The sequence below is a fragment of the Mixophyes fleayi genome, chromosome 1 (assembly GCF_038048845.1).
Source record: "Mixophyes fleayi isolate aMixFle1 chromosome 1, aMixFle1.hap1, whole genome shotgun sequence".
Lineage (NCBI taxonomy): Eukaryota > Metazoa > Chordata > Amphibia > Anura > Limnodynastidae > Mixophyes > Mixophyes fleayi.
Window position 1 is genome coordinate 24,194,545 of NC_134402.1, and position 15,054 is coordinate 24,209,598.

The 15,054-nt window shown below is 43.3% G+C and overlaps 1 protein-coding gene across 2 annotated transcripts; it reads left to right on the forward strand.

Moving 5' to 3' along the window:
* The first annotated feature begins 13,757 nt into the window (after nucleotides 1-13,757).
* LOC142104003 (gamma-crystallin-3-like) lies at nucleotides 13,758-14,685 on the forward strand. Of its 2 annotated transcripts, none has more exons than XM_075188428.1 (3): nucleotides 13,758-13,776; nucleotides 13,942-14,186; nucleotides 14,410-14,685. In XM_075188428.1, exons 1-3 carry the CDS (start codon nucleotides 13,758-13,760, stop codon nucleotides 14,683-14,685), a joined length of 540 nt encoding a protein of 179 aa, XP_075044529.1. The 2 variants fall into 2 exon arrangements, with proteins under 2 accessions (XP_075044529.1, XP_075044539.1); XM_075188438.1 differs by having other exon boundaries at nucleotides 13,758-13,766; nucleotides 13,944-14,186.
* Nucleotides 14,686-15,054: the final 369 nt, after the last annotated feature.

Consider the following 15,054-nt stretch of genomic DNA (forward strand, 5'->3'; position numbering starts at 1 on the left):
CACAATATAGTAATGACTGAACAGCACTGCACAATAATACAAAGTCACAAGAACTATCCAGGCAAAAGGTAACACAGTCAAATGATGGCAATAGTCTCAGCGGAGAACAACTCAGTCCGGCAAGATATGCAATACACCAGCACAGTCAATGAGAAGTATGCATACCGTGGTTCAGGAGAGCAGGCTGTCAGACAGAAGTGCAGAGATACCTGGATGGCAGGAGGCCGGCAGGATACGAAGTCCCAGGAGGGTAAAAGCGGTAATCTAGTAGGTGCAGCGCACAGGTAGGTGAACCAGCAGGTATAGAAACAAATACTCAGGAAGCAGTAGTATATAGAACTGGACACCTGGAGAACACGGAAGAGTAGAGATGATCTAGACGAGATGAAAGCAGCGGGGCGTTGATCCAATGCAGACAGGCGAGTTGACACAAGCGGAGACACTGTAGAAGCACGGAGCTGGCTGCAGACGCGAGGAGTACTGGAGGGTAGCGATGAGCAGGGAACTGCAGATACACGGAGGCAGCGGATAGGAATCAGCTGGGGCAGTCACGATGAAACACGGGAGAGTTGAGATGAGCAGGATACTGTAGATACACGGAGGCAGCGGATAGGAATCAGCTGGTGCAGTCACGATGAAACACGGGAGAGTTGAAGTGAGCAGGATACTGTAGATACACGGAGGCAGCAGATAGGAATCAGCTGGTGCAGTCACGATGAAACACAGGAGAGTTGAAGTGAACAGAATACTGTAGATACACGGAGGCAGCGGATAGGAATCAGCTGGTGCAGTCACGATGAAACACGGGAGAGTTGAAGTGAGCAGGATACTGTAGATACACGGAGGCAGCGGATAGGAATCAGCTGGTGTAGTCACGATGAAACACAGGAGAGTTGAAGTGGACTGCAAACTGAAGTAGCACAGAGGCAGCGGATAGGAATCAGCTGGTGCAGTCACGATGAAACACAGTGAGTTGAAGTGGACTGCAAACTAAAGTAACACAGAGGCAGCGGATAGGAATCAGCTGGTGCAGTCACGATGAAACACAGGGAAGATGAAGTGGTCTGGAAACCACAAACGAACAACAGGAATCAGCAGGAGCTGAACACACGAGGAAACACAGGAATACCTTCAGAGGCTCATGGGGAATGAGACTCCAAGATCAGGCCACGAGGTATTGACCTCAGGTGCTTTAAATAGGGAGTGTTGCCTGATCAGCCAATTAACTAAAAGGAACATGAACTGAAGGTTGAAAAGGGCTGCACATGCGCAGACCCTCAGGATGGTGGACGGCCACAGTTCCTAAACACACGAGAAGTAGCACTCACAGTCCGGTGAGTAACAGTACCCCCCCTTTTAAAGGTGGGCACAGAACACCTGGAACCGGGTTTGTCCGGAAACTTGGAATAAAACTTCTTAAGAAGAGCTGGAGCGTTGAGATCTTCAGCTTTGATCCAAGAACGCTCCTCAGGACCAAAGCCCTTCCAATGAACGAGGAAACGAAGAACTCCTCGCGAAATTTTTGCATCCAATATATGAGTAATCTCAAAGTCCTCCTCCTGATGAATTTGAACTGGCCGAGGTGCTGAAGGAGGGACCGAGAAACGGTTGATGATGAGAGGTTTGAGCAAGGACACATGGAAGGCGTTGGAAATACGAAGATTCTTAGGAAGTAGAAGTTTGAAACAAACTGGATTGATCACTTGAATGATCCTATACGGACCAATAAAACGAGGAGCGAATTTCATAGATGGAACCTTCAAACGGATATTTTTGGTAGATAACCAGACACGATCTCCAATTTTCAGTGGTGGAATAGCCCGCCTCTTCTTATCTGCAAAAGACTTATATCTGGCAGATGTCTTCTTTAAACAGGTTTTGACCTGAGACCAAATATTTTTGAAAGTTTGACAAACAGTCTCTACAGCAGGAACTTGGGTGGGAGGGAGGGCAGGAAATTCCGGAAAAGACGGATGGTGACCGTAAACCACAAGCACTTGACTTTTTGAAGATGACTCCTGAGATCCATCTTCAACGTCCGAGGACGTCACGAACGCCCGATGAGGAGGAAGGCGTTCAGACTGAACCTTATCGCACAGATCCGTAGATGAAGGATCCTGTGGAGGGAGACCTGGTGGACCCGGTGAAATAGACGACTGCTGTATTTTGAATGGAACAACTTGAGAGAGACAACGATGATGACATTCAGCTCCCCAAGACGTAACTTGAGAAGTGTGCCAGTCAATCTGGGGAGAGTGACGTTGAAGCCATGGAAGGCCTAATACAATCGGACTTGTAGTAACAGGAAGAATTAGAAATGAAATTTCTTCTTGGTGTAGTACCACAATTTGAAGGGTTACTGGAGACGTTCTCTGGGAGATGAGACCATTGACAATGCGTGATCCATCGATAGCAGTCACAGTAATAGGTGTCTTTAAAGTAATCACTGGTAGGGACCATTGATTCACGAGGGATTCAGAAATAAAGTTTCCCGCAGCTCCAGAGTCAATAAGTGCTTGGGACTTAAAGGATTTGGTAGCAAAGGAAACTGAAACATCAAAAGCACAGACTTTTAATTTCGTAGAACAAGGAGAGGACTCCAGGAACCCTAACCTTATCTCCCCAGTATTGGTTAGAGCCCGGCATTTCCTGGGACAAGAATTGAGCATATGCGTGGAATCAGCACAATAGATACAAAGTCTATTTTTTACTCTTCGGTCCCTCTCCTCTGAAGTTAATTTGGAGCGACCTATCTCCATGGGTATCACCGGAGATGAAGCTAGACGAAATTGAGGTACCGAGCGAAGAGGCGCTTTGAAGGAAGTTACTTTTTCGGAATTATTCTCACGAAACCTCGTGTCTACACGAAGGCAAAGGGAAATCAAATCATCCAAAGAGGAGGGTAATTCTTGTGAGGTCAGTGCATTTTTAATTTTATCGGAAAGCCCCTGCCAGAAGGCGGCGATCAGTGCCTCAGCGTTCCACTGAAGTTCAGAGGCTAGTATCCGAAATTGAATGACGTACTGAGCTACAGTGCGAGATCCCTGGCGAAGTTGGAGAATGCTGGATGCAGCGGAAATAACACGACCTGGCTCATCGAATACACTTCGGAACGTGGAAATAAATTTGGCACTATCCTGTAATAATGGGTCATTTCTTTCCCACAGAGGGGATGCCCATGCGAGCGCTTGTCCGGAAAACAAGGAAATGAGATAGGCCACTCTGGAACGATGAGTAGAGAAATTTTGAGGTTGGAGCTCAAAATGAACTGAGCATTGAGTAAGAAAGCCCCTACAGGTTTTGGGGTCTCCATCATATTTTGACGGAGTAGGCAGGTGTAGCGCGGAAGCAGTAGACACCTGGGATGGCACAGGGGAAGAAGATGACGACACGGGAGGATCAACAGTGGCTGCTACATTTTGCACAGAAGTTACTTGGGCAACTAAAGTCTGATAACATTGCAGCAACTGTTGTTGACGAACATCTTGTTCTTCCATACGGGTAACCAGATACCGCAGCATCTCTATAGCTGTTGGTTCCGATCCTGGGTTTGTCATGGCCTGATCTTACTGTCACGGGCACTAGGAGTCTTTACCCAGGGATCACCAGATGATGGACTTACCAGAGCAGTATAGGTGGTAATATGGTACTCTGGTAGCGGGGTGATCACGGAACAGAAGACAGCAGATGGTAGAGAATGCTTGTGGAAAGTCTATGACTAGCAGCACTGGTAATATGTAATAATAGTACACGAGGAACTGAATGGACAAGGGAAACGTGAGGGTAGTCAGTGGTCTGCGGATAGCAAGTTGTACCACTGCTATAGTGAGGAGGAATGTCCAGAAGTAACGAGGAGGTGATGAGAGTCAGCGGTCTGCGTTAGCAAGTTGTACCGCTGTCTAGGTGAAGGAATGGAATCCGGGTGGAGGTATCCGGGAAGTCAGTGGTCTGCGTTAGCAAGTTGTACCACTGCTATGTTAAAGGATACGGAAACAGGTGACTCAGGAAACAGGGAACAGTGGTCTGCCTCTAGCAAGTTGTACCACTGAATATATATGTGAGGAGGAGCACGGGGAGAGAAATGCAATGCAGAGTATACACGGGCACACTGAACTTGATCCCATGATGATATGCACAATATAGTAATGACTGAACAGCACTGCACAATAATACAAAGTCACAAGAACTATCCAGGCAAAAGGTAACACAGTCAAATGATGGCAATAGTCTCAGCGGATAGTAAACTCCAGAGGAGAACAACTCAGTCCAGCAAGATATGCAATACACCAGCACAGTCAATGAGAAGTATGCATACCGTGGTTCAGGAGAGCAGGCTGTCAGACAGAAGTGCAGAGATACCTGGACGGCGGGAGGCCGGCAGGATACGAAGTCCCAGGAGGGTAAAAGCGGTAATCTAGTAGGTGCAGCGCACAGGTAGGTGAAAAAGCAGGGATAGAAACAAATACTCAGGAAGCAGTAGTATATAGAACTGGACACCTGGAAAACACGGAAGAGTAGAGATGATCTAGACGAGATGAAAGCAGCGGGGCGTTGATCCAATGCAGACCGGCGAGTTGACACAAGCGGAGACACTGTAGAAGCACGGAGAGCGGATCAGCTGGCTGCAGACGCGAGGAGTACTGGAGGGTAGCGATGAGCAGGGAACTGCAGATACACGGAGGCAGCGGATAGGAATCAGCTGGGGCAGTCACGATGAAACACGGGAGAGTTGAGATGAGCAGCATACTGTAGATACACGGAGGCAGCGGATAGGAATCAGCTGGTGCAGTCACGATGAAACACGGGAGAGTTGAAGTGAGCAGGATACTGTAGATACACGGAGGCAGCGGATAGGAATCAGCTGGTGCAGTCACGATGCAACACAGGAGAGTTGAAGTGAGCAGGATACTGTAGATACACGGAGGCAGCGGATAGGAATCAGCTGGTGTAGTCACGATGAAACACAGGAGAGTTGAAGTGGACTGCAAACTGAAGTAGCACAGAGTCAGCGGATAGGAATCAGCTGGTGCAGTCACGATGAAACACAGGGAGTTGAAGTGGACTGCAAACTAAAGTAACACAGAGGCAGCGGATAGGAATCAGCTGGTGGAGTCACGATGAAACACAGGGAAGATGAAGTGGTCTGGAAACCACAAACGAACAACAGGAATCAGCAGGAGCTGAACACACGAGGACACACAGGAACACCTTCAGAGGCTCATGGGGAATGAGACTCCAAGATCAGGCCACGAGGTATTGACCTCAGGTGCTTTAAATAGGGAGTGTTGCCTGATCAGCCAATTAACTAAAAGGAACATGAACTGAAGGTTGAAAAGGGCTGCACATGCGCAGACCCTCAGGATGGTGGACGGCCACGGTTCCTAAACACACGAGAAGTAGCACTCACAGTCCGGTGAGTGACAGTACCCCCCCTTTTAAAGGTGGGCACAGAACACCTGGAAACGGGTTTGTCCGGAAACTTGGAATAAAACTTCTTAAGAAGAGCTGGAGCGTTGAGATCTTCAGCTTTGATCCAAGAACGCTCCTCAGGACCAAAGCCCTTCCAATGAACGAGGAAACGAAGAACTCCTCGCGAAATTTTTGCATCCAATATATGAGTAATCTCAAAGTCCTCCTCCTGATGAATTTGAACTGGCCGAGGTGCTGAAGGAGGGACCGATAAACGGTTGATGATGAGAGGTTTGAGCAAGGACACATGGAAGGCGTTGGAAATACGAAGATTCTTAGGAAGTAGAAGTTTGAAACAAACTGGATTGATCACTTGAATGATCCTATACGGACCAATAAAACGAGGAGCGAATTTCATAGATGGAACCTTCAAACGGATATTTTTGGTAGATAACCAGACACGATCTCCAATTTTCAGCGGTGGAATAGCCCGCCTCTTCTTATCTGCAAAAGACTTATATCTGGCAGATGTCTTCTTTAAACAGGTTTTGACCTGAGACCAAATATTTTTGAAAGTTTGACAAACAGTCTCTACAGCAGGAACTTGGGTGGGAGGGAGGGCAGGAAATTCCGGAAAAGACGGATGGTGACCGTAAACCACAAGCACTTGACTTTTTGAAGATGACTCCTGAGATCCATCTTTTAACGTCCGAGGACGTCAGGAACGCCCGATGAGGAGGAAGGCGTTCAGACTGAACCTTATCGCACAGATCCGTAGATGAAGGATCCTGTGGAGGGAGACCTGGTGGACCCGGTGAAATAGACGACTGCTGTATTTTGAATGGAACAACTTGAGAGAGACAACGATGATGACATTCAGCTCCCCAAGACGTAACTTGAGAAGTGTGCTAGTCAATCTGGGGAGAGTGACGTTGAAGCCATGGAAGGCCTTATATAATCGGACTTGTAGTAACAGGAAGAATTAGAAATGAAATTTCTTCTTGGTGTAGTACCGCAATTTGAAGGGTTACTGGAGACGTTCTCTGGGTGATGAGACCATTGACAATGCGTGATCCATCGATAGCAGTCACAGTAATAGGTGTCTTTAAAGTAATCACTGGTAGGGACCATTGATTCACGAGGGATTCAGAAATAAAGTTTCCCGCAGCTCCAGAGTCAATAAGTGCTTGGGACTTAAAGGATTTGGTAGCAAAGGAAACTGAAACATCAAAAGCACAGACTTTTAATTTCGTAGAACAAGGAGAGGACTCCAGGAACCCTAACCTTATCTCCCCAGTATTGGGTAGAGCCCGGCATTTCCTGGGACAAGAATTGAGCATATGCATGGAATCAGCACAATAGATACAAAGTCTATTTTTTACTCTTCGGTCCCTCTCCTCTGAAGTTAATTTGGAGCGACCTATCTCCATGGGTATCGCCGGAGATGAAGCTGGACGAAATTGAGGTACCGAGCGAAGAGGCGCTTTGAAGGAAGTTACTTTTTCGGAATCATTCTCACAAAACCTCGTGTCTAAACGAAGGCAAAGGGAAATCAAATCATCCAAAGAGGAGGGTAATTCTTTTGAGGTCAGTGCGTTTTTAATTTTATCGGAAAGCCCCTGCCAGAAGGCGGCGATCAGTGCCTCAGTGTTCCACTGAAGTTCAGAGGCTAGTATCCGAAATTGAATGACGTACTGAGCTACAGTGCGAGATCCCTGGCGAAGACGGAGAATGCTGGATGCAGCGGAAATAACACGACCTGGCTCATCGAATACACTTCGGAACGTGGAAATAAATTTGGCACTATCCTGTAATAATGGGTCATTTCTTTCCCACAGAGGGGATGCCCATGCGAGCGCTTGTCCGGAAAACAAGGAAATGAGATAGGCCACTCTGGAACGATGAGTAGAGAAATTTTGAGGTTGGAGCTCAAAATGAACTGAGCATTGAGTAAGAAAGCCCCTACAGGTTTTGGGGTCTCCATCATATTTTGACGGAGTAGGCAGGTGTAGCGCGGAAGCAGTAGACACCTGGGATGGCACAGGGGAAGAAGATGACGACACGGGAGGTTCAACAGTGGCTGCTACTTTTTGCACAGAAGGTACTTGGGCGACTAAAGTCTGATAACATTGCAGCAACTGTTGTTGACGAACATCTTGTTCCTCCATACGGGTAACCAGATACCGCAGCATCTCTATAGCTGTTGGTTCCGATCCTGGGTTTGTCATGGCCTGATCTTACTGTCACAGGCACTAGGAGTCTTTACCCAGGGATCACCAGATGATGGACTTACCAGAGCAGTATAGGTGGTAATATGGTACTCTGGTAGCGGGGTGATCACGGAACAGAAGACAGCAGATGGTAGAGAATGCTTGTGGAAAGTCTATGACTAGCAGCACTGGTAATATGTAATAATAGTACACGAGGAACTGAATGGACAAGGGAAACGTGAGGGTAGTCAGTGGTCTGTGGATAGCAAGTTGTACCACTGCTATAGTGAGGAGGAATGTCCAGAAGTAACGAGGAGGTGATGAGAGTCAGCGGTCTGCGTTAGCAAGTTGTACCGCTGTCTAGGTGAAGGAATGGAATCCGGGTGGAGGTATCCGGGAAGTCAGTGGTCTGCGTTAGCAAGTTGTACCACTGCTATGTGAAAGGATACCGAAACAGGTGACTCAGGAAACAGGGAACAGTGGTCTGCCTCTAGCAAGTTGTCCCACTGAATATATATATGTGAGGAGGAGCACGGGGAGAGAAATGCAATGCAGAGTATACACGGGCACACTGAACTTGATCCCATGATGATATGCACAATATAGTAATGACTGAACAGCACTGCACAATAATACAAAGTCACAGGAACTATCCAGGCAAAAAGTAACACAGTCAAATGATGGCAATAGTCTCAGCGGATAGTAAACTCCAGAGTAGAACAACTCAGTCCAGCAAGATATGCAATACACCAGCACAGTCAATGAGAAGTATGCATACCGTGGTTCAGGAGAGCAGGCTGTCAGACAGAAGTGCAGAGATACCTGGACGGCGGGAGGCCGGCAGGATACGAAGTCCCAGGAGGGTAGAAGCGGTAATCTAGTAGGTGCAGCGCACAGGTAGGTGAACCAGCAGGGATAGAAACAAATAATCAGGAAGCAGTAGTATATAGAACTGGACACCTGGAGAACACGGAAGAGTAGAGATGATCTAGACGAGATGAAAGCAGCGGGGCGTTGATCTAATGCAGACAGGCGAGTTGACACAAGCGGAGACACTGTAGAAGCACGGAGAGCGGATCAGCTGGCTGCAGACGCGAGGAGTACTGGAGGGTAGCGATGAGCAGGGAACTGCAGATACACGGAGGCAGCGGATAGGAATCAGCTGGGGCAGTCACGATGAAACACGGGAGAGTTGAGATGAGCAGGATACTGTAGATACACGGAGGCAGCTGATAGGAATCAGCTGGTGCAGTCACGATGAAACACGGGAGAGTTGAAGTGAGCAGGATACTGTAGATACACGGAGGCAGCGGATAGGAATCAGCTGGTGCAGTCACGATGAAACACAGGAGAGTTGAAGTGAACAGGATACTGTAGATACACGGAGGCAGCGGATAGGAATCAGCTGGTGCAGTCACGTTGAACAGTTAACAGTTAACAGTCATCACGCATTGTATTTACCTTTTATTAACAGCCCTTATTTTAAAGATGGACATGCCTCTTATCTTATTTTGGTCATGTCATTGGCCATTGCTTCCTCACAGACATCTTTGTCAATAGATCAGATATTGGATAAATTTGACCTTCAGAATATTATATTAACATGGCTTTGGGATATTTGTCCTCTGTGGATTGAAGCAATGATCTTTATTTGCTATTGGATGAACCCTTATTTGGGAGGAATGCTATATGAAATCATTATAGACTTCTGAGGGGCTCTTTTGACTTTGCTAAAACATGTTCCTGATTTTCAAATTGGTTAACAATTTTTTCTCATATTTCTATAGATACCATGCTTAAGATATTGATTTATTCTATATAGTACTTAAAGAGAAATGTTTTAAAATATCTTTCATAAGGGTTACATATCTCCACATGCACCATATGCCTCACTGATTCCTGTAGATGCCCCAAATGTCATGTATCTGATGCTCCCTTTTATCACTGTTTATGGGAGTGCATGTATATAATAAATGATTCTGGAGGCAGTTACATTGGAATGCCTCTGATACTTTACTGGTTTATGAACCTCCTCTGATGTCAGACTGAGCAATTTTAGGCTTTACCCCAGCATCCTTTAGAATGAGCAAAGGTAGCAGGAAATTATTCCTGATTATTTTGTCAGCCATTACAGAAAGCGTACTGCAGGTGTGGATTCAGAATTCCTCACCCAATTTATCTATATTTAAGACTTAAAGCTAAAGAAAGACGAATCAAGGGGTTGTTACAAATTTGGGAGAGTTTTATTGATTCTATGTCTGATTCTATCAAATCCTAGATTCTATCTACTTTTCAGTCTACTTCCTGGAAAGAAACCCGACTTTTAGTGGATGATCCTTCGATTACCATTGATGGGGAATAGTTTAGGTCTCAACTTTATATTTCTGTCTGACTCTTCATTTAGTTCCAAGCTTTAATCATAGATCAGATCTTATATTGTCGATTTCCAAGAGAGCTGTGATTTCTTGGTGACTCTTATTTCTCTATGATTGCATATGCACTAGCCCTAGACGCACCTAAGACTTAAAGGTACTTGCCATGTAACGTTTTTGGTTTTAGCACAGTGATTTTTTGGTGTTGTCTGTTATTGCTACAGCTTTGTGTCATTATTTCAGTTGCATTTAATTATGACGTTTTGAGATCATAATTCATGTAACTATTGAGATTGTGCTGTGTTCACTAATGCAATGATATGTGAATTATATTGTTTCTGATTTTTAAATTTGCTTCAATAAAGAAGTAAAAAAAAAAACAACAAGTCAGGCAACCATTTAATAGGATGTTGAGAGACTGTGCAGTGATTATGATATGGTTAGTGATTAAAATATCAAAAATGAATTCTGTGGAATTTCTGAACTTCCTGTGTATAGGGAAAGCAGGAGTTAATTTAACTATGCTGACATATACCCTTGTCATTTGCCCTACCCTAACATCCTACTATGGCCATTGTCCTCTCCACTAGCAGAGTTTAAGATAAAGCTTTTGGTCACAAATCTTTTCAGCAGTGACCCTTTCTGGGACTCAGAAGTACAGAATTAAATATGTTATTTAGAACTTGCAAGATGTTATCATTAACAGACATTTAGTGGGCTCGCAGTTTGAGTGGGATGAGGGCAAATACTAGTCATTGAGTGCTTTGTGTATAATATAATATGGAGATAGATTTGTGATGGGCCAAGCGCATAACTGCAGCTATAAATCTAGTCAGTGGAGAGGTGTTTTGTATGAGATCATTGACTCTAACCCTGAACAGTGTCCAGCATACTTCTTATCTCACATTTATCATTTGTGCACCTGTCTTGGTATCTGTTCCAAACATCGCTTGTCTACCGCCAGTCTCACTGACTCCGCTCCGTTACTACTTGCTACCACTAGTTTTAAACTACACTGTGCACTTGACCTTGTGGGTTATCTTGATCATTAAAGGTTATTTACTTATTGATTGCTATTTACTCTACATTTTCTGGACTTTGAGGAATTTATTCAAAGATTTATTTCTATTCAAATCTCTTTGCCTATTGAGTAATAGGTAAAGAGATGCCAAGACCGACGTTACACATCCACCAGGCCTGTTGTCAGATGTCATCCTGCTTCTCCCTCCAAAACATAACCCAAACTGACTACTCTGAATAAACAGGTACCTATGCAAGCATTGGTTGTTCAGGGACTTATGTCCAACAAAGAGAGGCACCGACAGCATGAAAATATATCCCTCCAAGGTATTCAAAGGATCCAGCTAAAACCAAGGCTATTGATCAGTGGACCATATCCAACAATGCTAAGGCTAATTACTATAGGCAGCTCATGTTAAACTTTTTCACTTTTTCAACCATTGTGACTAACATAACCATTCTAACACACAAGAACACAATGGACCTCAGCTGCCGCGGAGGCCTTCATTACACTAAACATGCTTTCACTTCAGCATCCATCCTCCTGCATATGTATCTTAAAGGTTGATGCATCTGATATCCCTATGGGAGCTGTCCTATCCCAGAAGAGACGAGAAAAAATTATCCTCCAAAATTGTGATTTATTTTTTTTCCAAATGCATTGTGACTGGATCCCTGATAAATAACTTCTGATATAAATTTATTTAAAGGAAATAGTGCAGGGCGCTTATTTATATAATTGCACATGCACTTATTTTTTATATTGTGTATGTTTTGGTAAGGGAAATCTTTAATTTATGAGACCAGGGGAAGAAATCTGTTTCTTGTTTAACCTTGCTAGAGGAGATGCATTATTTCTTAAGGTTTATATCTGACACAATAAGCCTGTGTGGATAAAAGTATTTTGTGTGTTGTGATGTGGGCAAGTGGCTTGTTTGGGGTTTGTACCTTTCTTTGGGAATGTGTATTATGGACTGTCAGAAGAGAGGACCCATGCTAATCAGATTGTTTATTGTGTGATGGTCCAACATTGAAGGCAGGAACTTTTAATTAAGACTGGCTCCTAGATTCTCTGCATCTGAACACCAGATGCAGGACATCACAGCATATCTAGAATTTAATAGATATGTGTAAATATTGCTGGCTTCGCCATGCATGTAAATCTATGTTTGTGTAAACACATTGCATCCTGATTTTAAAAACAGCCTGTGTCCAAATCAATATAAAAAAGCACTCTCTTGTTCTACACTGAAATGTTCTTATTGTTTCATCTGACCTGATCACTGGTAACTTCAACCAGTGTGAGAGCAAATAAACATCACTTGCTTCAAAGACATGTTTGAAAACCTCTTCAATATTGCTGTATTTCTGTGACCTGCAGATTAGACCCAAAATCTAATCTGTTCTCCGGCCGTTACTGAGGTTGGACCCAGTTTTTCCGATACCACCGCTCTGCCTGCTAAAGTGCAGCTCTGGTCAGTGTGATAGGCCAGGGGGGTAACATCCACAGCACCATTGATCCATAGTAAGAGGTCAGGAATACCAGCCCAGGTACTTCAGTAACGTGGTACACTTGCAGCATCAGTTACCCAGAAGAAACCCGGTACTGGATGCCAGTAAGGAGTCCAGTGGTGGCAACATTTATAAGCCCCTCCTACTGTGGCAAGAGGGCGCATTTGAGATAATGAAAGCAAATGGTGGCAAAGTAAGCCCAGTCGGTTCCCAGCAGCAACAGACAGGGTGGCATAGGTGGTCCATCCCGTCACATGCTTCCTACATGCAAATGCTACTTTACTGTATTGGAGTTAAAGAACTATTAACCCTCAAGATGGTTTTCTGTGAATGGCAACATTGACTCGAGGGATCACACATTCTGATAACCATTTATACAGAGCACAAAAACCCTCGTGACAAGCTACATGGGCAATTTTCTTTGCTCGTTTCAACTCCAATGTTACCTATTGGCCTGGTTCTTAAAATGGAAAGTCTTCAAGACATTTTGAAGCAACTTCAACATCACATTCTCTAAAGATCCCATTTTACCAGCACATGTCCCCATACCAAGGATGGCAAATGTCCACTCTCTTAATGCAATACATTTTAAATACTGATTGATCTGCATTATTAGCACATACAGAAACATTCCACAGGGTATTAACATCAGTCCTACATCACAGAAGTTCTATGTCTATGTCAATGAAATGCAAATATCTGAAAGTGAAGTATAGACTTAGACCGATAATTTTGATGCAGACGATGATTAATATTTTTAAATTATGTAAATGTACCATGAGATAGAAATAATTCGTTTTCTCAACTTCCGCATATTCGGTATGTAGCAAAAAATATTGTTACTTGAATAAAAGAAATACTGAAGATTTTCATATATCCTAAAAGGAGAAAATAGTTTATCATGGATTGTGACCAGTGTGTACTGGAAAATGGTAGAAGCATCAAGATTAGGACTATGTGTTTCAGTTTTAAATTACCCCTTTTAAATGAAAATGCTCTGTTCATAAAACACAATAATCAGGACCATTCATGTGGTTGTGAAAGGTTTAGGTTAAATGCTTTTTAGCCTTCTAAGCAATGCTTTGGAATAATGCCAGTGAGCATAAAAAAACAATAGTCACATAGAATGACAAGTCAGTATTCTTCTGCTTACAGAAGAAAAATTGTGTATATAAACCTCCCTTTCCTCATGCCCCCAATACACAGTTCACTAGAACTCATTTAAACCAACAATATGGGAAAGGTAAATATAAATAAGCATATACATGTTTTTCCATTCAATTCTTAAAAAGTGATTTATCTTAGATAGAACTGACAACAGTCTGACTGCACAATTTGTGTTCTACAGATTTTGTTTTATGCATGTAATGTAAATGTTTACAAAAACATATTGAAATTTGAATATATTTTGTTTTTACAGATCATTTTCTTCGAGGACAGGAACTTCCAGGGTCGCTCCTATGAGTGCAACTCTGAATGTCCAGACTTGTCCTCATATTTTAGACGCTGTAACTCCATTCGTGTGGACAGTGGAAACTGGATCCTGTATGAACACCCCAACTACAGAGGACACCAGTACTTCCTCCATAGAGGCGAGTACCCTGAATTCCAGCAATGGATGGGTTACAATGACTCCATTCGGTCTTGTCGCCTAAGCCCACAGGTAACTTGCAGACATTATTATTTAGTAAGGTCTCTTAAAATAAAACACATTGACATTTCATAAATTGTTAAACAAAGCTTATAAATGTAATGCCTTAACATTAAACAAAGTGTGAAAATAAAAATCAATTATAATTGTGTTATATATATACTGTTTATTACATTCTGAAATGGATTATATTTGAAATTTATAAGAATTGTAATTTTTAATATTATTATGGCAGCACCAAGGTTCATTCAGAGTCAGGATCTATGAGAAAGAAGACTTCAGAGGTCAGATGATGGAATTCAATGAAGATTGTCAAAATGTCAATGAGAGATTCCGTTACAATGATATCCACTCTGCTCAGATACAAGATGGGTACTGGATGTTCTATGAAGAGCCCAACTACAGGGGACGTCAGTTTTATCTGAGACCTGGAGAGTACAGAAGATACACTGATTGGGGAGCTACAAGCCCAAGAATTGGTTCCTTCAGACGTGTCCATCATATGTATTAAAACAGCAGAAAAATCTGTTTTTGCATTCAATAAACCATTTTGAATTCCCTGTTTATTACATTTTATTTATTTATGACTTTATTTGTTTTAACTCTTCAGTCTAATTCTCCAACTAATCTTTGCTGAAAAAAGATATGTGCAATTTTAGTGTGAGCATGTTTTGTTAGTTTATGTCTGTATGTGTGGAATCTTATGTGTTTCATTCAGACTTTCAATTAGGACAGGGTAAGGAAGGTGTCATTAACTCAACCTACCTTGCATGTGCTGACACGAGTAATTTAATGCCCTAATTCAGAAACATATGTATACAAAGTTGAAAACATTTAGTATTGACTTTCTATTCTTACTGGGTTTTATTCTTCATGTAAA